At 42.9% G+C, this 23581-nt stretch overlaps 1 protein-coding gene across 1 annotated transcript; it reads right to left on the bottom strand.

Moving 5' to 3' along the window:
• Nucleotides 1-4584: 4584 nt before the first annotated feature.
• On the bottom strand, nucleotides 4585-10326 carry LOC123137781 (aldehyde dehydrogenase family 3 member F1). Its single transcript, XM_044557627.1, has 9 exons — nucleotides 9910-10326; nucleotides 9772-9840; nucleotides 9597-9693; nucleotides 6303-6509; nucleotides 6043-6167; nucleotides 5851-5955; nucleotides 5601-5761; nucleotides 5358-5448; nucleotides 4585-5278 (listed from the first exon to the last, which is right to left on the bottom strand). Exons 1-9 carry the CDS (start codon nucleotides 10120-10122, stop codon nucleotides 4889-4891), a joined length of 1458 nt encoding a protein of 485 aa, XP_044413562.1. The 5' UTR covers nucleotides 10123-10326; the 3' UTR covers nucleotides 4585-4888.
• Between the last annotated feature and the right edge of the window lie 13255 nt (nucleotides 10327-23581).

The raw sequence follows: 23581 nt of genomic DNA, 5'->3' as shown, positions 1-23581 counted from the left end.
ACCAATGTTTGTTAGCCGTGTGCGGCGCCCCCTCCACAGTTTATGCCTCCGGTCATATTCACGTAGTGCTTAGGCGAAGCCCTGCGCGGATAACTTCACCATCACCGTCACCACGCCGTCGTGCTGACGGAACTCTTCTGCTTCCTCGACACTCTGCTGGATCAAGAGTTCGAGGGACATCATCGAGCTAAACGTGTGTAGTACTCAGAGGTGTCGTACATTCGGTACTTGATCGGTCGGAATGAGAAGAAGTTCGACTACATCAACCGCGTTGGCAAACGCTTCCGCTTTCGGTCTATGATGGTACGTGGACACACTCTCCCCCTCTTGTTGCTATGCATCTCCTAGATAGATCTTGCATGAGCATAGGAGTTTTTTTGAAATTGCATGCTACGTTTCCCAACAAGACATAGATATTTGCAAAGTACACACGGATCTAAATGTTGTAGACCCGTTGACTAAAACATCTCTCACAACCAAAACATGATCAAACCCCAAAACTCACTGGGTGTTAATCACATGGTGATGTGAACTAGATTATTGACTCTAGTGCAAGTGGGAGACTGTTGGAAATATGCCCTATATGCAATAATAAAATGGTTATGACCATATTTCCTGTTCATGATAAAAGATTATTATTCATGCTAGAATTGTATTGATCGGAAACTTAAATACATGTGTGAATACATAATATACACCGTGTCCCTAGTATGCCTCTACTAGACTAGCTTGTTGATCAAAGATGGTTAAGGTTTCCTAACCATAGACATGAGTTGTCATTTGATAACGGGATCACATCATTAGGAGAATGATGTGATGGACTAGACCCAACCGTAAGCTTAGTATTAGATAATTTAAGTTATTTGATATATGTTTCTTCATGTCAAGTATTTGTTCCCTCGACCATGAGATCATGCAACTACCGGATAGCAGAGGAATACTTTGTGTGCTATCAAACGTCACTTCGTAACTCAGTGATCATAAAGGTGCTCTACCGGTATCTCCGATGGTGTATGTTGGTTTGGCATGGATCGAGACTGGGATTTGTCACTCCATTTGACGGAGAGGTATCTCTGGGCTCTCTCGGTAATACACCATGACAAGAAGCTTGCAAGTAATGTGACTAAGGAGTTAATCATGGGATCTTGTATTACAGAATGAGTAAAGAGACTTGTCGGTTGAAAGTGCTAGTATTCGACTAGAGGGGGGGTGAATAGGCGATTTTATGAAAGTCTTCAAAACATGGGTGATTCGAAGACAAACGATAGAAATGAACCTATTGATATGCAGCGGAAGGTAGACTTCACTAGACAAGCCATAGTCAAGTAAGCAATGAAGTGAAAGCACGAAGACTATAAGCAACTATGTAGATTGGATCAGGATGGAAGATAGTATGAAGCCAAACAGACAACAGTCTTCACACAGTGAAGTCAAATAGATAAGGAAAGTAGCAAAGACTTCACGAAGACAAACTGTAAGTAAGGCAAGAGAGGTAGGATAGAACCAATTGCTCGAAGAGGACAAGGGATTTGTTCGACCAGTTCTAGTTGCTGTGACAACTGTACGTCTGGTTAGGGAGGCTGAGATTCAACTCAGAAGACCGCGTCTTCACCTTATTCCCCTTGAGCTAAGAACACTTAGTCCTCGCCCAATCACTCTAGTAAGTCTTCAAGGGAGACTTCCAAACCTTCACAGACTTCATTCACTGGCAATCCACAATGACTCTTGGATGCTCAGAACGCGATGCCTAACCGGCTGGAGGATTCACAGTCCTCAAGTGTAATAAGTCTTCAGATCACGCGGACAGAAAGACTTCAGTGACGCCTAACACTCTTTGGCTCTTGATGTTTTGGGCTTTGTCCTCGCAAGGATTCTCTCTCAAAGGGTTCGGATGTGGGTTGCTCTCAAACGACAAAAGCCGTGCACTAGCTCTGAGAAGCCACCAATTTATGGTGTATGGGGTGGGCTATTTATAGCCAGGAGGCAACCCGACCTGATTTGTCCAAAATGACCCTGGGTCACTAAGGAACTGACACGTGTCTAACGGTCAGATTTTGAACACACGCGGCAGCTTGACTTGGGCTACAAGTAAAGCTGACTCATCCAGCTCTGGATAAGATTTGCTCTCATTGTCTTCGCTCGAAGACATAGGATTTGGTTGAGCATCACATCAGTCACTCTGACTTTGTTCACTTGGACCCCACTTAATAGTACGGTGGTTCCTATGACTCAACAAAGAAGAAAAGGAAACAACGAAACAACTATGTCTTCGCGCTCCATAGTCTTCACGCGATGTCTTCTCTTATCATAGACTTCAATGTGAATGTCTTCACAGACCACCATTGTCTTCAATGTCTTCACACATTTTTAGGGGTCATCTCTGGTAGGTAAACCGAATCAATATGGGACTACTACCTGTGTTATCCTGCAATTCTCACAAACACATTAGTCCCTCAACCAAGTTTGTCGTCAATACTCCAAAACCAACTAGGGGTGGCACTAGATGCACTTACACCGGTAATGAGATTGAACTAGGTATGAGATACTGACGATAGAATCTTGGGCAAGTAACATACTGACGAACAAAGGGAACTGCATACGGGATTAACCGGATCCTTGATATCGTGGTTCAACCGATAAAAGATCTTCGTGGAATATGTAGGAACCAATATGGACATCCAGGTCTCACTATTGGTTATTTACCGGAGAGGTGTCTCGGTCATGACTACATGATTCCCGAACCCGCAGGGTCGCACGCTTAACGTTTGTTGACGATAGTGTAGTATTGAGATATTTGATGATTGGTAATTGAATGTTGTTTGGAGTCCTGGATGAGATCCTGGATGTCACGAGGAGTCTCGAAATGGTCGGGAGGTAAATATTTATACATGGAAAGTTGTTTTTAGGGTTCCGGAAAAAGTTTCAGTTTTTTCGATATTGTACTGGGAAGCTTCCAGAAGGTTCCAAAAACTTCTATAGAAGTCCGGAAGTCCACCAAGGGTTCCACGATGTCCCAAGGGTCGGCATGGGCTGAGGGGAGGTGCACTGGCCTTATTAGGCCAGGAGCACACGAGTCCCTCAAAGGCCCATGCAGTTGGAAAAGATGGAAAGTCTAGTTTTGTATGGAAGGGAAGGAGGAGGACTAGGATTCCACCTCCTCCCCCCTTGGCTGCGCCCTAGGGTTTGGAGGGGCTGTTCCCCATGCCCCTCCACCTATATATAGAGGGGAGGGGGCGCCCAAGAGGATAGACCAAGCCTTTGGCGCCCCTCTCTCTCCCCTTACTCCGTAGTTTCACCGTCTCGTCCTGGTGACGCTTAGCAAAGCATTGTCGGTGCTCCACCACCACCATCACCATCAGACCGTCGTGTTGATTGTGATCCCATCTACTTCTCCTCCCCCGCTTGCTGGATCAAGAAGGAGGAGACGTCATCGAGCTGCACGTGTGCTAAAACTCGGAGGTGCCGTCAGTTCGCCACTAGATCGGTTGGATCTTGATGGGATCACGAAGAGTACGACTATATCAACCGCGTTTTATATGCTTCCGCTTAGCGGTCATCAAGGGTATGTAGATGCTCTCCCCCTCTCGTAGCTATGCATCTCCATGGATAGATTTTGCGTGTGCGTAGAATTTTTTTGTTTTCCATGCAACGTTACCCAACACATGGCATGGATTCCGCCGTCAATGACTCGAAGGCAGACAGGAGGGTGCGTGCCAGTTTTTTTTTGCGAAAACTCCCTTGAATTATTTTTTCCCAAAGCCATGCCAACGTTGGAAGACGGCGTTTCATTTTTTTCGATTCTATGGCAAGTGGGCCCTGTGTGTACATACTGAAAATTAATAACAATAAAAAAAGGAGGCCTCCACGTCTAGAACGTGGGACCATTGCCCATGTCACAGTCGATCCTGGCTGCTACATCATTCAGTCTTCACAACTTCAAATAAATTTTTGTATTCATCAATTTGAATATTCAAATATAAGCAGCACATGTTTATTTTTCTATTAATTAAACATTTTAAATGTCCGTATTTAAAAAACAATTTTATATAATACATGTGTGTATGTTTAAATGTTTTTATCTACTAATCATCTTTTGTATGTATAATGTTTATAAAAAATAAAGATTTGAACATTATTTTAATCACTTACATTTCACAAATATTTCAAAAAGAACTAGCGCGTGCAAAATGGGCTGCACTATATGCAGCCAATCTAAGCCCCACATGTATCATCCTTATGCTACATTAACGGCAGTTATCCTTGTTAGACATCCGAATGTAATTGGTGCAGTGGCTATAAGTGCGTGCATCCTAAAATAGGCCGCGCGCTGAATTCTCAAAAAAAAAAAAGGTCGCATGTTGGAGTGCAGGGGTCAAACATTTTCCCTTTTAATTTTCAGGTCAAGACTCCATGTCATACATCAAACAAAACAAAATACCATCTACCGTGTGGGCAGGGTCTTCTTTTGTGAGAAATAAAAAATGTCGAGGTTCTTTTTGCAAAAAAAAAAAAACAGGCCACACACTTCTAGTCGCTGACAGATGGCCCCACGCCATGCTGGCGGCCAAGTCAGCGTTGATTTCATATCCAAACGCGGTTAGCACTCTATTTGCACACCCCAAGTCAAGTTATTACATCAGTTCAATGTATAATTTACTCAACTGAAATATATTAGACCATGAAACTGTCGGTGCAATATACTGATAGGGTCGCATGATGGTTCACACATTTTTTAGAAGGGGACGCGGTCGTTCAGATGCTTTAAGTACAACACACATTCATCAACCCGTGTAAACCACGGGATAGCCATCGAGCATGATTGGCTACACGCAGCGGCGACTGCAGATTCTCCAGCTTCGCCGGCAGTGTCTTCCTCCTTCCGCCCCGTTCACCTCCTCAGGCCGAGCAGCGCGAGGAATAGCGACACGTAGTCATAGCGGAAGACGTGCCGCAGCATCCCGAGCTTGCTGTCGTCGTTCCACGGCGGGTACCTGAACATGAACTCGACCAGGAAGCTTCGCCTGAACACCGCCTTCTTGTGGCTGAACATCTCGAAGGAGTACTTGCCGTGGTACTGCCCGAACCCGCTCTGCCCGACGCCGCCGAACGGGATGCTCTCCAGCCCGTACTGCACGATCGCGTCGTTGAAGGTGACGCTCCCGGACGACGTTTCCTTGACGATCCGCTGCTTCAGCGGCTCGCTCGTGCTGAATGCGTAGATCGCGAGCGGTTTGGGCCTGGAGCTCACGAACTCGATGCTGTCCTCGATCTTCTTCACCTGCAAGCAGAGGCATCACATGTTTGTTCGACTGTCGGTTTCAGTGAAAGGCCGCCAGTGTCGTCGCTGATTGATGTACCGTGATGATCGGGAGGAGCGGGCCAAAAATCTCCTCTGTCATGACATCAGAGTCGAGCGGTGGATTCAGCAGGATGGTGGGCTCGATGCTCCTGCGCCATTGGAATCATGGCATGAGACAGACAGACAGAGACACACAAAAAGAAAAGAGACACCGAGTACTGCAGGTCTGCAGCAGCGTACAGGGAGGGCCAATAATAAGAAGCTAGCACTGAGGCTACATAGGTGCTGTTGAGGAACTTACAAGGTCTTTGGGTCCACGTTTCCACCATGTACAATGGAACGGCTCACCTTGTGATCCTCCAGGAGGCCACTTAACCTATTGAACTGTCTCTCGTTCAGAATGCGCGCCATGTCCTCTGGTTTCGTGATGAGTCTCTCGACTGTTGATTTCAGCAGCTCAATCTTAATTCAGAGAATAACTGTATTGTCAGAACGTAAAACAGCAGGTAATTTGGTCTCATGACACAAGAACAATTCAGCAGGAACCAGACCAGAATCGGCGCAAACTGTTCCTCCACAAGTATGTAATCGATGGCTATGCAAGCTTGACCGGCGCAAGTGGACCATTTCGCGCCTATTATGCGATTTACAGCAATCTGCACATGTTGAGATGCATATGGTAAGGGGAAGTATTTTATCCGACCTTGGCAAAACTGAAAACAAGCGAAGGCCAGGTGGTTTACCTGACTGTCTCTTTTGCTGTCCAGCCAATCTACAATGCACGGGCATTTCGAGCCAAGCTCAAGCGCCACTGGGGTCAGGTGCTTTGCAGCTTTTGTCATGATAATGCGACCTACACGGGCACCCCCTAAACGCCAATAACAAAACAATGATGGTCAGAATTCGAATACGTGCAATGCAAAAACCGTCGAGCCATGTTTGTCAGTTGCTTTTCTTCAGAAATTAGGATTCAGAGATGAACTTGCAGGCTTGGAGTACCTACCGGTGAAGAGGACCTTATCCCATCGGTGCTCCATTAGCTCTTGTCCAACTTCCGCTGCACCCAGGACGACCTTCACAGCCTCGGCGTCCAGGTATCTCGGTATGTTGGCAGCGAGAAATGCCGCGGTGGACGGCGCCAGCTCCGAGGGTTTCACAACCACGGCGTTGCCAGCCGCTAAGGCGCCGGAGAGCGGCTCCAGAGCTAAGGCTGCATGCAGCACAAACGGAGATGGTGGACATTTTGATTATGCAAACTACAACAGTTAAACAGGTTTAAATCATGCTTGGCGTTTATCCGCAGAGCAGAACCAAAAATCATGTTTGGCATGTAAATTTTTTTTTTTTTGCGAAATGGCATGTAGTCGCATATTGCCAATTTTTGCCACAAGTGTGGTAGCTTGTCATATCTTAATAGAAAAGTTATGACAAAATACGAATGTGAAGTAAACCGTAAACAGCACCTATAGCTGGAGTGGGCTAATTTGGCCTCTCATACGTCCGTGAACGTGTATAAACAGTGTCCGTGCGTGTCAGCTTTGAAATCACATTTGTTCATGCACACAGTCATGTCCTCTAAATTACCCAGTCAAATACATACGATTAATGGGATGGAGAGAGACAGAGAAAAAACAAAGAAAAAATATAAAATAGTCTAGGGTGGGCCGACGTGACGGATTACTCGGACTTGTCCGAACATCTTCATATCCCTTTCACATAAGGGCTGAGTTTGAAAATTCATGGACATCCTAGGACGATTTAAAGAGTCCGATTGGACGACATTTTTCTTCCCTCTCCGGTCGGACCTGTCCGACCTGTCCACGCGGACAATAAGGGGAGTTTGAAGGGTTAAGTTGTAGAAGCTCTAAGTATTCGGTAGGATATGATTGTCCGGTTGATGATCAAGTTATTATCAAATTTTCTTTCACTCAACTATTTAGATCTTTCGGGCAGATAGAACCGCCTGTTCGTTCTCTCCTCTTGGGTGGTACGACATTTTTTGTAGGTAGGCGGCACACGCATGTGCACCTCCTATGCACACTGTTAAATGTCACTCAAGGATTCTTGACAGTGAACACGCTTGGTTGTTGCTGCTCACACGCACTTAGTATTTTCATGACTAGTCAGTTCAATCCTTCTCCTTTGCATGTCATTTTTTCTCCTATGGACCGACTTCATATGTGATACACGCTGCGCCGAACAGAGTATTGACCGTTGTTCAGTATAGTGTGTATGCGGTTGGAGTGGATGGCCAGAGTGATTTTTATTCAACATGATTGGCAGCATAATCTTCAGATCGGTCCATTTTCTCCTTTGAAATAAGCATAGTGTCAGCCTCGTAGGACTCTTTTGCCGCCATTATGTTCTATTTATTTATTTATTTTTATTATAATTGTTCATGTTGACTGTGTGCATCCTCCCTTTGAAGAGGTGGAATGTCGCTCAATATGCTTCTATCCGTTTGGTGCTGCATTTTGAGTTAATAAAAGTGTTCTTTATACAAAAATCATGATTGCATGACTTATCCGTGAAATCCTTCTTTGTCCAAAGAAAAAAACATGCAACTTCAGCTCAAATGTACTCCGCGAAGCTTGACCTCATTTCTTGTGATTTCATGACTACGGTAAAACGGCATGTGGATGGCACCATTTGGTCAACAAAACAATTGTCAATAGAAAGCCTAGGGGGTCTATTGTTTTAATTATCTTCTAGCGGATCTGGATATTTTTCTCTTTTGAGAATTAGATTTTGGTGTATCCTCAATGTCTTGAGTAGGTTTTCATATTGTATCGTTATTCAAGTCGGATGTAATTGGCGAATCAATCCGTGGTTGGATGCTTAGGAGGACAGTGGTATCCCCAGCCCTATAACGTTTAAGTCCTAAACTAGGCACTGGTGCTTGTATTTTCTTGGATTCATTTCAGGCTTTCCGGCGATGTTCGTTTAGTGGGAGAAGACGCTCCCATCGACTATGAGGCGCCTATAGTGACTTCGCCAATCTCAAGATGTTGTGCCGGCTCAGTATGTTAGAGGTGCTGACAGGGTAGGGTGTACGTGCGTGCGTTTGTAGGGATGATTGTATGCTCGTGGTTGTGAGCATCCGCGGCTGTACCATGTTAAAAAGAACTTCAAGGCGGTTAAAAAAAGTCAAATGTAATTGGTATCAGGCTGGCCATAGTAGGGGTATCTTAGCCGGTATCATGCACTCGGGAATAGAAAACATACTGATGTGGTAGGGAATTGAAGAAGAGAGAACGTTAGAGTATCATAAGTAGATACGTAACATAATAAATAATATACTACTTTGTGCCATGCATGATCATAAATAAGATCATCTATAATACTACTCTATGATATTATGTACTCCCTCCGTTAGGAAATACTTGTCATTGAAATTGATGTATCTATATGTATTTTAGTTCTAGATACATCCATTTTCATTCATTTTGATGACAAATAATTCCGGACGGAGGGAGTACCATGAAGATAGTATGCATGATACTACTATGTGATACTTCCCACTATGAGTAGCCTCGGAATTAATAAGTTGTCCTTTGTCCAATAACTTTTACTATTAGTGGTGTTTGGCCGTATATTTTGACGAAAAAATGCAATTAGAGAAAGGAGGAAATTAGGAGGGACACTGAAACTTCCTTACCCATATCATTCTGTCATTCAAGTGACCAGCCAACCAAATGTATCGAGGAAACGGAAGGCACTTGTGACAATCGCAAGTGCATAAGACTGCACCTAGCGTGTAGCCATCGGAAAGGTTGTTTAAACTCAGACCTCGTACAGTACATCTGGTCTTTGGTCGTACGAGCATGTGAGGTACTTTGCCAGTAAACCATGTGAGGGTACAGCGAGCCAAAAGAACACCTCGTAATCGTCGTTTTCTAAAACTTGTCAGGTAATTGGTGCTATGCTGGTATTGTCTTCTTCTTCTTTTATATCAATGTGTCTAACATATATTTTTCCCGAATAGATGTTCCATAACGTCTATTCATATGAACGTTCTAATATCTTTTTTAATTGTCGTTCTAGTAACTAAATCACGCAGTTAGTGGATATACATAAGATCGGCGTCCCTTTCTGAAGTATCTTGAATTCTTGATACTACTGATTTCCAGTGGGCACTGGCGGTCTCAGTCAAGTCATTAATCAATTAATATAGACATGAGAATTGCCGCTCAATAAATAATCGATGATAGAATTCGTTTATTCATTGCAAAGATAATAAAGAACTGACAGAACACGTATAATGAAACTGAAAGGAGTGTGGAGCAAAGAGGGTCACCTAATGGAACATTCCAGCAGGAGAAAATCAGCACGACCCCGAGCGGCTCCGGCAGCACTAACGCCGTCGCCGGAAAGGAAACCAACGGTGTAGGAGCCTACACCGACGAAAATAACAAGTCATGCCTAGCCAAAGCAGCGGTCCAAAGAGCTTCTAAGCTATGGCGAGGGCTTGCCTTCTCAGGAGCCGCCCATTTCTCGAGGTTTTGCAGCGTGTGCTTGATGGACTTGACGACAACACCGACCTAAATACCAGCAGCACGGATCAGGTAAGAACTTGGCCAAAAGAAGCACAAACATCTATAGGTGCGTACCTCGTCTCTGAAGGATTCAGTCCGGTGCTTGCCGAGGTCGTCGTGGAGCGCGTCGAAGATCTCCTCCTCCTTCTCCGTCAGGAGCCTGATGAGCCCCTTGAGCTGCGACCGCCTCCAGGACAGCTCCCTGGTCCTGCCGCTCTTGTACACCACTCGCAGGCTGCTCACGAGGCTCCCCAAGCCAAGGGCCGGCTTCTCCTCCATGGTTCCCATGGATGGATGGATGGATGGATGGGTGGAAGGGGCGGGCACCTGCTTAGCTTGGCTTGAGCATGCGGGCGACCCAACGTGTGTTAAATAGGCAACCAGCCGGAGCGTGGCAGACAGACTGGTTGTGTGTCGTGGTTCATGTGGAGTGAACAAGGCAGTTTATTGACCGTGATTACCCAAATCCACAATTTCTTTTGCGGGAACCCAAATCCGCATTAACTAGAGGAGTTGGGGCCTTTTAAATACTGAGTTGTACAGTAGAAGGACTGAAATCGTAGTCGCCCTTGATAACATTTTGACCGGTGAGGAGATTTATTGGTTCAGCAACGTACGAAAGATGGTTGTTGAAAAGTGACCAAATCACCTCTTGTCTCCACAAATTTGCTTGAAAATCCGTCTTTCCGAGTGCCGACACATTTCCCGTTTTCTTTTCGGCGGGCACTGGACAAAGATGATACGTGTCGAGTATAACATTCAGACAACCTCAAAAACTCGGCAATGGATGGCTTTTGACGAGAGCACGCCAAAAAAAAAGGGGCCTACTGCTTTTGTCATTAAGGGCATTTCCAACACTGACCTGTAAATTTGCTTCAGCATCCGTTCGCGAAGAGGGGACAAGTCCGCGGACATTGATGCTGAAGGCGGCCATCCAACGCTAGCTGCATATCTCCGCTTACATTTCAAGTAGTGTTTCAACTAAGTGGACAAAATTCGTGCAAACACAGCGGATTTCATCAAAGTCTAGATAGAAAAGAACACAAATCATTTATATATAGCATGCAAATAAGTCTAGTACAACAATAGTCGAAGTTCAACAAGTTTTTCATGAACGGATCATGTCATCACATACATACTGCCCATTCAGCTTCATCCAACAGTGTGTGTAAATGACCGTCCCTCTGTCCCGTGGTACATCATGACATCACGTGCGGACTACATAATATGTAGGTCAACGTTGAGTGAATGATTCAATCAACAAGTTAAGCAAGAAAAAGCAAAACTTACGATCTCCTCCTTTGCCGCTTGCTATGACCACCTTGCCTCCAGCCGACCAATCGTGTCACAAAACTTTTTTTGAACATCTGTAGAGACACAAATGCTCATACATACGCGCATACACTCACACCTATAAACGCACGCCCGCACATGCTACCCCTATGAGCACCTCCGAGAGACTGAGCCGGCATGTCATCTTGAAACTTACGAAGTCACCGTAGGCGCCTCATCATCGACGGGAACGTCTCCTCCCACTGAAAGCGCATCGCCGGAAATCCTGAAATAAATCCAGGAATAATGCGAGCACCAGGACTTGAACCCTGGTGGGCTGGGGATACAACTGTCTCTCTAACCATCCAATCACAGGTTGGTTCGCAACCGCGTCACAAAACTTGGTGACGGAAGTCTAGATGGCGTACCATCATCAATACAATACGATAACGATCTCACATTGCGTTGTTGGATGATGTGCATGTCGTAGGGCGCAATGTATTTTCGCGCGTGAAAGGAATTATGCACGTGCTGCCAGAAGCCCCCCCCCTACTCCTGCCTACAAAATCCACGGATACGCCTAACCACACATCGCACAACTTAAAAATCTGTCTTTGCCGAGTGTTGACATCTTTCTTGTTTCCTTTTCCGCGGGCAGTCCGTAAAGAGATATGTGCCGAGTATAACACTCGTCAAACTCAAAAGCTCGGCAATGGATGGCTTTTGCCGAGAGCACGCCAAAAAAATGGGCCTACTACTTTTGTCATTAAGGGCATTTTCAGTGCTGAACCACAAATTTGCTTCAGCATCTGTCCTTGGACACTGATCCCGAGGGCGGCCATCCAATGCTAGCCGCATATGTCTGCTTACATTTCAAACAGTGTTTCAACTAATCGGACAAAGTTCATGCAAACACGGCGATTTTCGTCAAAGTTCGGATAGAAAATAGCTTAAATCATCCATACATAGCACGCAAATAAGTCTAGTACAACAATAGTTCAAATCAACAAGATTAATGGATGTTCAACAAGTTTTTTACGAACGGATCATGTCGTCCCATACATATTGCCCCTTCAGATTTCATCTAACAATGTGTGTGCGTAAATGACTGTCCCTTTGTCTCGTGGTACATCACGACATGACGTGTGGGCTACATAATGTGTAGATCAACATTGAGTGAATGATTCAATCAACAAGTTGAGCAAAAAGAAGCAAAACTTATGATCTCCTCCTCTGCCGCTTGGAGTGACGACCTTGCCTCTAGCCGACCATCTACATCACAAAACTTGGTGACGGAGGTCTAGATGGCGTGCCATCAATATGATAACGATCCCACATTGCGTTGTTGGATGGTGTGAATGTCATAGGGCGAAATGTGCTTTTGCACGTGAAATGAATCATGCATGGGCTTCCACAAGGCCCCCCTCTACTCCTGCCTAAGAAATCCGCGAAACGGCCAACCACACATCGCACAACAACTCATCCTCCATGGTCGAGTACCCCGGCATCCTTCATACTCTCAAAGAACGACATGGCATTCGAAAACTAGCTCAATGGCATTTGAGTGAACACCTACCGGGCGTGGTGTCCACCATGGAGACGTCGACCGGGGGGGGGGTGTACCCAACTACGGACAGGTCTTGGGTGGACGACACTGTCGTGAAAGGAGAGCAGGCGCATTGGTGCTGGCTGTAGAGGTCAGACAATGCCGGTGTGCCGGTCGGAGAGGTACATCGACGGTGGCAGAGGAGGAGGGTGCGGATGCAAAGCAAGGGGGAAAGTGGCAGAATGGAAGAAAATGGGACCGGGAAGGTGGATTCAGTGAGCCGGGGATGTTGGAGTCCAATGTGGCTACTGTCCGGACTCCCACAACCCCTCCCACCCTCCACTTTGCTTCCAGTTTGCGGGGAAAAAGTGCGTTCGGACTGCCCGGCGGACCGATACAGGCCCGCGTTGGATGGCACAACACAACGGGCAGTTTAAGGGTCAACGTTGAAGATGCCTGATGACCCACAAGTATAGGGGACCTATCATAGTCCTTTCGATAAGTAAGAGTGTCGAATCCAACGAGGAGCAGAAGGAAATGACAAGCGGTTTTCAGTAAGGTATTCTTTGCAAGCACTGAAATTGTAGGTAACAGATAGTTTTGTGATAGGATAATTTGTAACGGGTAACAAGCAATGAAAGTAAATAAAGTACAGCAAGGTGGCCCAATCCTTTTTGTAGCAAAGGACAAGCCTGTACAAGTTCTTATAATGAGAAAAGCGCTCCCGAGGACACATGGGAATTATCGTCAAGCTAGTTTTCATCACGCTCATATGATTCGCGTTCGTTACTTTGATAATTTGATATGTGGGTGGACCGGTGCTTGGGTGCTTTCCTTTCTTGGACAAGCATCCCAGTTATGATTAACCCCTATTGAAAGCATCCGCAACTACAAAAAAAAGTATTAAGGTAAACCTAACCATAGCATGAAACATATGGTTCCAAATCAGCCCCTTACGAAGCAACTTATAAACTAGGGTTTAAGCTTCTGTCACTCTAGCAACCCATCATCTACTTATTACTTCCCAATGCCTTCCTCTAGACCCAAATAATGGTGAAGTGTCATGTAGTCGACGTTCACATAACATCACTAGAGGAGAGACAACATACATCTCATCAAAATATCGAACGAATACCAAATTCACATGACTACTAATAGTAAGACTTCACCCATGTCCTCAGGAACAAACATAACTACTCACAAAGCATATTCATGTTCATGATCAGAGGAGTATTAATATGCATTAAGGATCTGAACAAATAATCTTCCATCGGATAAACCAACTAGCATCAACTACAAGGAGTAATCAACACTACTAGCAACCCACGGGTACCAATCTAAGGTTTGGGTACAAAGATTGGATACAAGAGATGAACTAGGATTTGAGAGGAGATGGTGCTGGTGAAGATATTGATGGAGATTGACCCCCTCTCGGTGAGAGGATCATTGGTGATCATGATGGTGATGCTTTCCCCCTCCCGGAGGAAAGTTTCCCCGGCAGAACAGCTCCGCCGGAGCCCTAGATTGGTTCCGCCAAGGTTCCGCCTCGTGGCAGCAGAGTTTCTTCCCGTAAGCTTGCTTATGATTTTTTCCAGGGTAAAAGACTTCATATAGCAGAAGATGAGCACCGAAGGGCCACCAGGGGGCCCACGAGGCAGGGGCGCGCCATGTAAGGCTGGGCGCGCCCCCACCCTCGTGGCCAGGGTGTGGGCCCCCTCTAATACTTCTTTTGCTCAATAATTGTCATTAATTCCAAAAATGACTTTCGTGGAGTTTCAGGACTTTTGGAGCTGTGCAAAATAGGTCTCCAATATTTGCTTCTTTTCCAGCCTAGAATCCCAGCTACCGGCATTCTCCCTCTTCATGTTAAACCTTATAAAATAAGAGAGAATAGCCATAAGTATTGTGACATAACGTGTAATAACAGCCCATAATGCAATAAATATTGATATAAAAGCATGATGCAAAATGGGCGTATCAACTCCCCCAAGCTTAGACCTCGCTTGTCCTCAAGCGGAAGCCAATATCAAAAAATATGTCCACGTGTTTAGAGACAGAGGTGTCGATGAAAATAAAATACGGACATGAGGGCATCATGATCATTCTTATAACAACAACATATATATAATTTTGTCATATGGTTTCTTATGCTCAAGTAACAATCCATTCACAATGTCAAGTATGGTTCAGAAACTTCATTGAGAACTAACAAACTATAATCTCAGTCATTGAAGCAATTGCAATTTATCATAACATAGGAAAGAGTCAACATAAGAGCTTTTCAGCAAGTCCACATACTCAACTATCATTTAGTCTTCTACAATTGCTAACACTCACACAATACTTATGGTTCCGGAGTTTTAATCGGACACAGAGAAAGATAGGGGCTTATAGTGTTGCCTCCCAACGTTTTACCTCAAGGGTAATGTCAACAATAATAGTTCATGCTAACTTACATCTAATTGGATATATGTATCAGGATCTTTCCAACACGAGGTGCTTGCCAAAGGATAAAATAAAAAAGGGAAAGGTGAAGATCACCTTTACTCTTGCATAATGTAAAAGATAGGCCCTTCGTAGAGGGAAGCAGAGGTTGTCATGTGCTTTATGGTTGGATGCATGAAATCTTAATGCAAAAGAACGTCACTTTATATTGCCACTTGTGATATGAACCTTTATTATGCAGTCCGTAGCTTTTATTACTTCCATATCACACAATCGTATAAAGCTTATTTTGTCCGCACTAATAAGTCATACATATTTAGAGAGCAATTTTTATTGCTTGCAACATGACAACTTACTTGAAGGATCTTACTCAATCCATAGGTAGGTATGATGGACTCTCAAGGCAAAACTGGGTTTAAGGATATTTGGAAGCACAAGTAGTATCTCTACTTGATGCAAGGAATTTTGCTAGCATGAGGGGGAAAGGCAAGCTCAACATGTTTGAATGACCATGACAATATACTTTAACTGAGATGTGAGAAAACATAACCCATTATGTTGTCTTCCTTGTCCAACATCAACTCTTTAGCATGTCATACTTTAATGAGTGCTCACAATCATAAAAGATGTCCAAGATAGTGTATTTATATGTGAAAACCTCTCTTTCTTTATTACTTCCTATTAATTGCAACGATGACCAAAACTATGTTTGCCAACTCTCAACAACTTTTAAGCCTCATACTCTCTATGTGTGAAGTCATTACTATCCATAAGATCAATATGAACTCTTTTATTTCTTTTATTCTTTTTATTTCCTCAAGATCATAGCAAGATAGCAAAGTCCTTGACTCAACACTAATCTTTATTATATATAGCTCACGGACTCAATTACATAGAGGGATCACAAAGCAAAACTCAAAACTAAATCATACCAAAACTTTATTCTACTAGATCAAGATATTACCAAAAGGATCGAACTAAGAAAAACGGTAAAGATAGGAATGTGATGGTGATACGATACCGGGGTAACTCCCCCAAGCTTGGCAATTGCCAAGGGGAGTGCCCGTACCCATGTGATTATGTCTCCTTTGTTGGTGAAGAAGGTGGTGATGATGGAGTTGTTAATGATGTAGGCTTCTTCCTTAATTTGCGCTTGAGAATGGAATTTTGCTCCCTTAAATCATCGATCTCCTGCTCAAGTCTTATTATCCTTTTGCATAGTTCCTGTTTGTTTTCTTGCAAGAGGCGAAAAGGGATAAACTCGATCTTGGGTTTCTTCGCCCTATCAGGGAGGATTGACTTTTTAAACTCCACATGCATGTCCCCAGGTTGAGGTAACGGGACTTCATCTTCATCCGAGCTTGTCTCCTCCTTTCCCTTAGGCTCGTAGTCTTCCTCTTCCTCAGTGGTCCAGCCACAATGTTCCAAGTCCCCATAGACCGGGTCTGCAAGGTAATCAGCCACATAGCTTTGTCCCTCCGAATCCTGGGATGACATATTGCTCTAATCTGCGGCAAAAACAGCTCAAAACAAAGACAGAGGATTTTTGCGTGATACAGTGGTCAAAACCTTCTAGAGATTATATAATGAATTTTTACTGACCAAAAGAAGTATCGTGCAAGAAAACGGAGTCCGGAGAGCACACGAGGTGCCCACGAGGCAGGGGGCACACCCAATAAGGTAGAGCGCGCCCTCCACCCTCGTGGACGCCTCGTGTCCTTCCCGGACTACTTCTTAATTTCCTATTTTCTTAAATATTCCAAAACGGAGAAAAATTGCTATTAGAACTGTTTTGGAGTCGGTGTACTTACCGTACCACATACCTATTCCTATTCGGAGTCTGAAACGTTCTCGAAAGTGTCTCTTATGTATTCCTCCGGGGTCACGGTTTCAATAATATTAGTTTCAACATTTATAGGATTACCTGAGATATAATGTTTGATTCTTTGACCGTTCACCACCTTCGGATTTGTGCCTTCGAAGTTGTTGATTTTTATGGCACCGGAACGATATACCTCCTCGATAACGTAAGGGCCTTCCCATTATGAGAGAAGTTTTCCTGCAAAAAATCTTAAATGGGAGTTGAATGGCAACACATAATCACCTACGTTAAACTCACGCTTTTGTATCCTTTTGTCATGCCATATTTTAACTTTTTCTTTAAACAACTTGGCATTCTCATAGGCTTGGGTTCTTCATTCATCAAGTGAGCTAATGTCAAAATAACCTCTTCTCACCGGCAAGTTTGAAATCATAGTTGAGCTCTTTAATAGCCCAATATGCCTTATGTTCAAGTTCGAGAGGTAAGTGACATGCTTTTCCATAAACCATTTTATATGGAGACATACCCATAGGATTTTTATATGCAGTTCTATAGGCCCATAATGCATCATCAGGTTTCTTGGACCAATTCTTTCTAGACCTATTAACAGTCTTTTGCAAAATTAATTTGAGCTCTCTATTGCTAAGTTCTACTTGACCACTAGACTGTGGGTGATATGGAGATGCAATTCTATGATTAACATCATACTTAGCAAGCATTTTACGAAAAGCACCATGAATAAAATGTGAACCACCATCAGTCATTAAGTATATAGGGACTCCAAACCTCGGAAAAATAACTTCTTTAAGCATCTTAATAGAGGTTTCATGATCAACACTACTAGTTGGAATAGCTTCTACCCACTTAGTAACGTAATCAACAACAACTAAATATGTGTATATCCATTAGAGGCAGGAAAAGGTCCCATATAATCGAAGCCCCAAACATCAAATGGTTCAATAACAAGAGAATCATTCATAGGCATTTCTTGACGTCTACTAATATTACCAATTCTTTGACATTCATCACAAGACAAAACAAACTTACGGGCATCTTTGAAGAGAGTAGGCCAATAAAAACCGGATTGCAATACCTTATGTGCAGTTCTATCTCCAGCGTGGTGTCCTCCATAAGCCTCGGAGTGACACTTGCGTAGGATCTGTTCCTGTTCATGCTCAGGTACACAACGTCTAATAGCACCATCTACTCCTTCTTTATAAAGGTGTGGGTCATCCCAGAAGTAATGTCTTAAATCATAAAAGAACTTTTTCTTTTGCTGGTATGTGAAACTAGGTGGTATAAATTTAGCAACAATGTAATTAGCATAATCAGCATACCATGGAGCAGTACGAGAAGCATTAATGACTGCTAATTGTTCATCAGGAAAACTATCATCAATAGGTAGTGGGACATCAAGAACATTCTCTAACCTAGACAAGTTGTCTGCAACGGGGTTCTCAGCTCCCTTTCTATCAATAATATGCAAATCAAATTCTTGGAGCAAGAGAACCCATCTAATGAGTCTAGGTTTAGCATCTTTCTTTTCCATGAGATATTTAATAGCAGCATGATCAGTGTGAATAGTTACTTTAGAATCAACAATATAAGGTTGGAACTTATCACAAGCAAATATAACTGCTAAGAATTTTTTTTCAGTAGTAGCATAATTTCTCTGAGCGGTGTCTAGAGTCTTACTAGCATATTGAATAACATTTAATTTCTTATCGACTCTTTGCCCTAGAACAACACCTACAACATAATCGCTAGCATCACACATAATTTCAAAGGGTAAGTTCCAATCAGGTGGCTGAACAATAGGTGCAGAAATCAATGCTTTCTTAAGTATTTCAAATGCTTCTACACAATCATCATCAAAGACAAAAGAAATATCTTTTTGTAATAGATTAGTCAGAGGCCTAGAGATTTTAGAAAAGTTCTTAATGAACCTCCTATAAAAACCAGCATGACCAAGGAAACTTCTTATACCTTTAATGTCCTTGGGACACGACATCTTTTCAATAGCATCAACTTTAGCTTTATCAACTTCAATACCTCTTTTAGAAATTTTATGCCCTGATGTCTACTATGCAACCTTCTCCTTGTAGACGTTGTTGGGCCTGCAAGTGCACAGGTTTGTAGGACAGTAGCAAATTTCCCTCAAGTGGATGACCTAAGATTTATCAATCAGTAGGAGGCGTAGGATGAAGATGGTCTCTCTCAAACAACCCTGCAACCAAATAACAAAGAGTCTCTTGTGTCCCCAACACACCCGATACAATGGCAAATTGTATAGGTGCACTAGTTCGGCGAAGAGATGAAGATACAAGTGCGAAATAGATAGTAGATAAAGGTTTTTGTAATCTGAAATAATAAAAACAGCAAGGTAACTAACGGTAAAAGTGAGCATAAACGGTATTGCAATGATAGGAAACAAGGCCTAGGGTTCATACTTTCACTAGTGCAAGTTCTCTCAACAATAATAACATAGATAGATCATATAACAATCCCTCAACATGCAACAAAGAGTCACTCTGAAGCCACTAAAAGCGGAGAACAAACATAGAGATTATGGTAGGGTACGAAACCACCTCAAAGTTATTCTTTCGGATCAATCTATAAAAGAGTTCGTACTAGAATAACACCTTAAGACACAAATCAATCACAACCCTAATGTCACCTAGATACTCCATTGTCACCTCAAGTATCCGTGGGCATGATTATACGATATGCATCACACAATCTCAGATTCATCCAACCAACATAAAAGTACTTCAAAGAGTGCCCCAAAGTTTCTACCGGAGAGTCAAGAACGCGTGTCAACCCCTATGCATAGGTTCCCAATGTCACGAAACCCGCAAGTTGATCACCAAAACATACATCAAGTGGCACATGATATCCCGTTGTCACCACAGATAATCACGGCAAGACATACATCAAGTGTTCTCATAAAAGACTCAATCCGATAAGATAACTTCAAAGGGGAAACTCAATTCATCACAAGAGAGTAGAGGGGGAGAAACATCATAAGATCAAACTACAATAGCAAAGCTCGGGATACATCAAGATCGTGCCATAGAGGGAACACGAGAGAGAACACGAGAGAGAGAGATCAAACACATAGCTACTGGTACATACCCTCAGCCCCGAGGGTGAACTACTCCCTCCTCGTCATGGATAGCGCCGGGATGATGAAGATGGCCACCGGTGATCGGTCCCCCCTCCGGCAAGGTGCCGGAACGCGCTCCCGTAAGGTTTTTGGTGGCTACAGAGGCTTGCGGTGGCGGAACTCCCGATCTATCTTCCGTTCTGGAAGTTTTAGGGTACGTAGGTATATATGGGTGCAAGGGGTATGTCGGTGGACCTCCGGGGTGCTCACGAGGAAGGGGGGCACGCCCTAGGGGGGTGGGCGCTCCCCTACCCTCGTGGGCAGCCCGGGACTCCCCTGACGTGCACGCCAAGTCTATTAGGTTGCTTTCCTTCCAAAATTAACTTCTCTAGTTGATTTCGTTCCGTTTTGACTCCGTCTGATATTCCTTTTCCTCGAAACACTGAAATAGGCATAAAATAGCAAATCTGGGCTGGGCCTCCGGTTAATAGGTTAGTCCCAAAAATAATATAAAAGTGGATAATAAAGCCCAATATTGCCTAAAACAGTAGATAATATAGCATGGAGCAATCAAAAATTATAGATACGTTGGAGACGTATCAAGCATCCCCAAGCTTAATTCCAGCTCATCCTCGAGTAGGTAAATGATAAAAAAGAATTTTTGATGTGGAGTGCTACTTGGCATAATTTCAATGTAATTCTTCTTAATTGTGGCATGAATATTCAGATCCAAAAGATTCAAGACAAAAGTTCATATTGACATAAAAATAATAATACTTCAAGCATACTAATAAAGCAATCATGTCTTCTCAAAATAACATGGCAAAAGAAAGTTCATCCCTACAAAATCATATAGTTAGGCTATGCTTCATTTTCGTCACACAAAGATGTTCCCAACTTCTATACCCCCGATGACAAGCCAAGCAATTGTTTCATACTTAAATAATCTCAAACTTTTTCAACCTTCACGCAATACATGAGCGTGAGCCATGGATATAGCACTATGGGTGGAATAGAATATGATGATGGGGATTGTGTGGAGAAGACAAAAAGGAGAAAGTCTCACATTGACAAGGATAATCAACGAGCTATGGAGATGCCAATCAATTGATGTCAACATGAGGAGTAGGGATTGCCATGCAACGGATGCACTAGAGCTATGAATGCTCAACAAAAGAAAACTAGTGGGTGTGCATCCAACTTGCTTGCTCATGAAGACCTATGGCATTTGAGGAAGCCCATCGTAGGAATATACAAGCCAAGTTATATAATGAAAAATTCCCACTAGTATATGAAAGTGTTAACACATGAGACTCTCTACATGAAAAGCATGGTGCTACTTTGAAGCACAATATATGAGACTCACTATATGAAGAACAAGGTGCTACTTTGAAGCACAAGTGTGGAAAAAGATATAGTAGCATTGCCCTTTTTATTTTTATTTTTTTGGGCCTTTCTTTTTTTTGGCCTTTTTTTTGATTGGGCAATGCTCTAATAATGATGATCATCACACTTCTAATGATTACAACCATAAGGATTACAACTCGAAAGTAGAACAAGATATGACTCTATATGAATGCCTTCGGCGGTGTACCAGGATGGTGCAATGAATCAAGAGTGACATGTATGAAAAATAATGCATGGTGGCTTTGCCACAAATACGATGTAAACTACATGATCATGCGATGGCAATATGACAAAAGTAATGTATGTCGTGATGACGATGATGGAAGTTGCATGGCAATATATCTTGGAATGGCTATGGAAATGCCATGATAGGTAGGTATGGTGGCTGTTTTGACGAAGATATAAGGAGGTTTATGTGTGATAGAGCGTATCGTATCACGGGGTTCGGATGCACCGGCGAAGTTTGCACCAACTCTCAAGGTGAGAAAGGGCAATGCACGGTACCGAAGAGGCCAGCAAAGGCGGAAAGGTGAGAGTGCGTATAATCCATGGACTCAACATTAGTCAAAAGAACTCATATACTTATTGCAAAAATTTAGAAGTCATCAAAAATCAAGTACTACGCGCATGCTCCTAGGGGGGAGGTTGGTAGGAGTTAACCATCGCACGCCCCCGACCTTCACTCATAAGGATGCACAAGCCAGGTACACTTCATATTTCAAATTTGTTACACAACTTTAACCATACGTGCATGCTACGGGACTTGCAAACTTCAACACAAGCACTTCTCAAATTCACAATTACTCAACTAGCATGACTTTGATATTATCACCTCCATATCTCAAAACAATTATCAAGCATCAAACTTATCTTAGTATTCAACTCACTTAAAAGAAAGTTTCACATATCTTGAATACCAAGTATATTAATATTAAGAAAATTACCATGCTATTAACGACTCTCAAAATAATCTAAGTGAAGTATGAGAGTTCATCTATTTATTCAAAATAAAACTACCACCATGCTCTAAAAGATATAAGTGAAGTACTAGAGCAATAACAAAAGCTACTCCGAAAGATATAAGTGAAGATCAATGAGTAGTTGGCTAATTTTGCAACTATGTGAAGACTCTCCCATTTAATAATTTCATATCTTGATACTTTATTAAAACAGCAAGCAAAGCTAAAGAAAACTATAATGCAAGGATAGCACAACTCATGTGAAGAAGCAAAAACTTAGGCTCAACCGATACTAACCGATAGTTGTTGAAGAAGAAAGGTGGGATGCCTACCGGGGCATCCCCAAGCTTAGATGCTTGAGACTTCTTGAAATATTATCTTGGGGGTGCCTTGGGCATCCCCAAGCTTGAACTTTTATGTCTCCTTAATTCCTCTCATATCATGGTTTCTCTTCTTTTTATCAAAAGCTTCATTCACAACAAACTCAACAAGAACTCGTGAGATAGGTTAGTATAAACCAATGCAAAACCTTATCATTTTCTACTGTAACAAATCACTAAAATTATTATTCAACATTGTATACTAAATGCCTCTGCATATTTAACACTCCTATCCTCAAATAGAATCATTAAACAAGCAAACATACGCAAACAATGCAAACATAATATCAATCTGCCAAAACAGTACAGTCTGTAAAGAATGCAAGAGTATCAATACTTCCCTGACTCCAAAAATTATGAACTAAAATTCCCACTGTAATACATTTATCAGATCTCAATATGCAAAAATATTCAATGTTATACCATTCTCTGATTTTTCTAGGGAATTTTTGCAACAGCGGTAAACTTTCTGTTTTCAAACAGGAACATGTATACTAGCAAAATAAGCATGCCAAAGGCTATCCTTGACTTCTTTATTGAAACTAAAGATGCAAAACATTATTCTAACTAACAGCAAGAAAAAACTAACAAAAGAAAATGACATGACGCTCCAATTAAAACACATATCATGTGGTGAATAAAAATATAGCTTCAAGTAAAGTTACCGATGAACGAAGACGAAAGAGGGGGTGCCTTCCGGGGCATCCCCAAGCTTAGGCTCTTGGTTGTCCTTGAATATTACCTTGGGGTGCCTTGGGCAGCCCCAAGCTTAGGATCTTGCCACTCCTTATTCCATAGTCCATCGAATCT

This window comes from Triticum aestivum, chromosome 6B (genome assembly GCF_018294505.1).
Source record: "Triticum aestivum cultivar Chinese Spring chromosome 6B, IWGSC CS RefSeq v2.1, whole genome shotgun sequence".
Lineage (NCBI taxonomy): Eukaryota > Viridiplantae > Streptophyta > Magnoliopsida > Poales > Poaceae > Triticum > Triticum aestivum.
Note: the sequence above shows the minus strand (reverse complement) of the source record. Positions and strands in the feature narration are given on the sequence as shown.

Bases quoted from the DNA above. Each gene is read 5' to 3' on its own strand.
- LOC123137781 (XM_044557627.1), bottom strand. From the start codon at position 10,122: ATGGGAACCATGGAGGAGAAGCCGGCCCTTGGCTTGGGGAGCCTCGTG. The intron at 9,841-9,909 runs GTACGCACCTAT...GCTGGTATTTAG, and splicing joins CTGAATCCTTCAGAGACGAG to GTCGGTGTTGTCGTCAAGTC. The intron at 5,956-6,042 runs GTAAACCACCTG...CAACATGTGCAG, and splicing joins ACAGCAAAAGAGACAGTCAG to ATTGCTGTAAATCGCATAAT.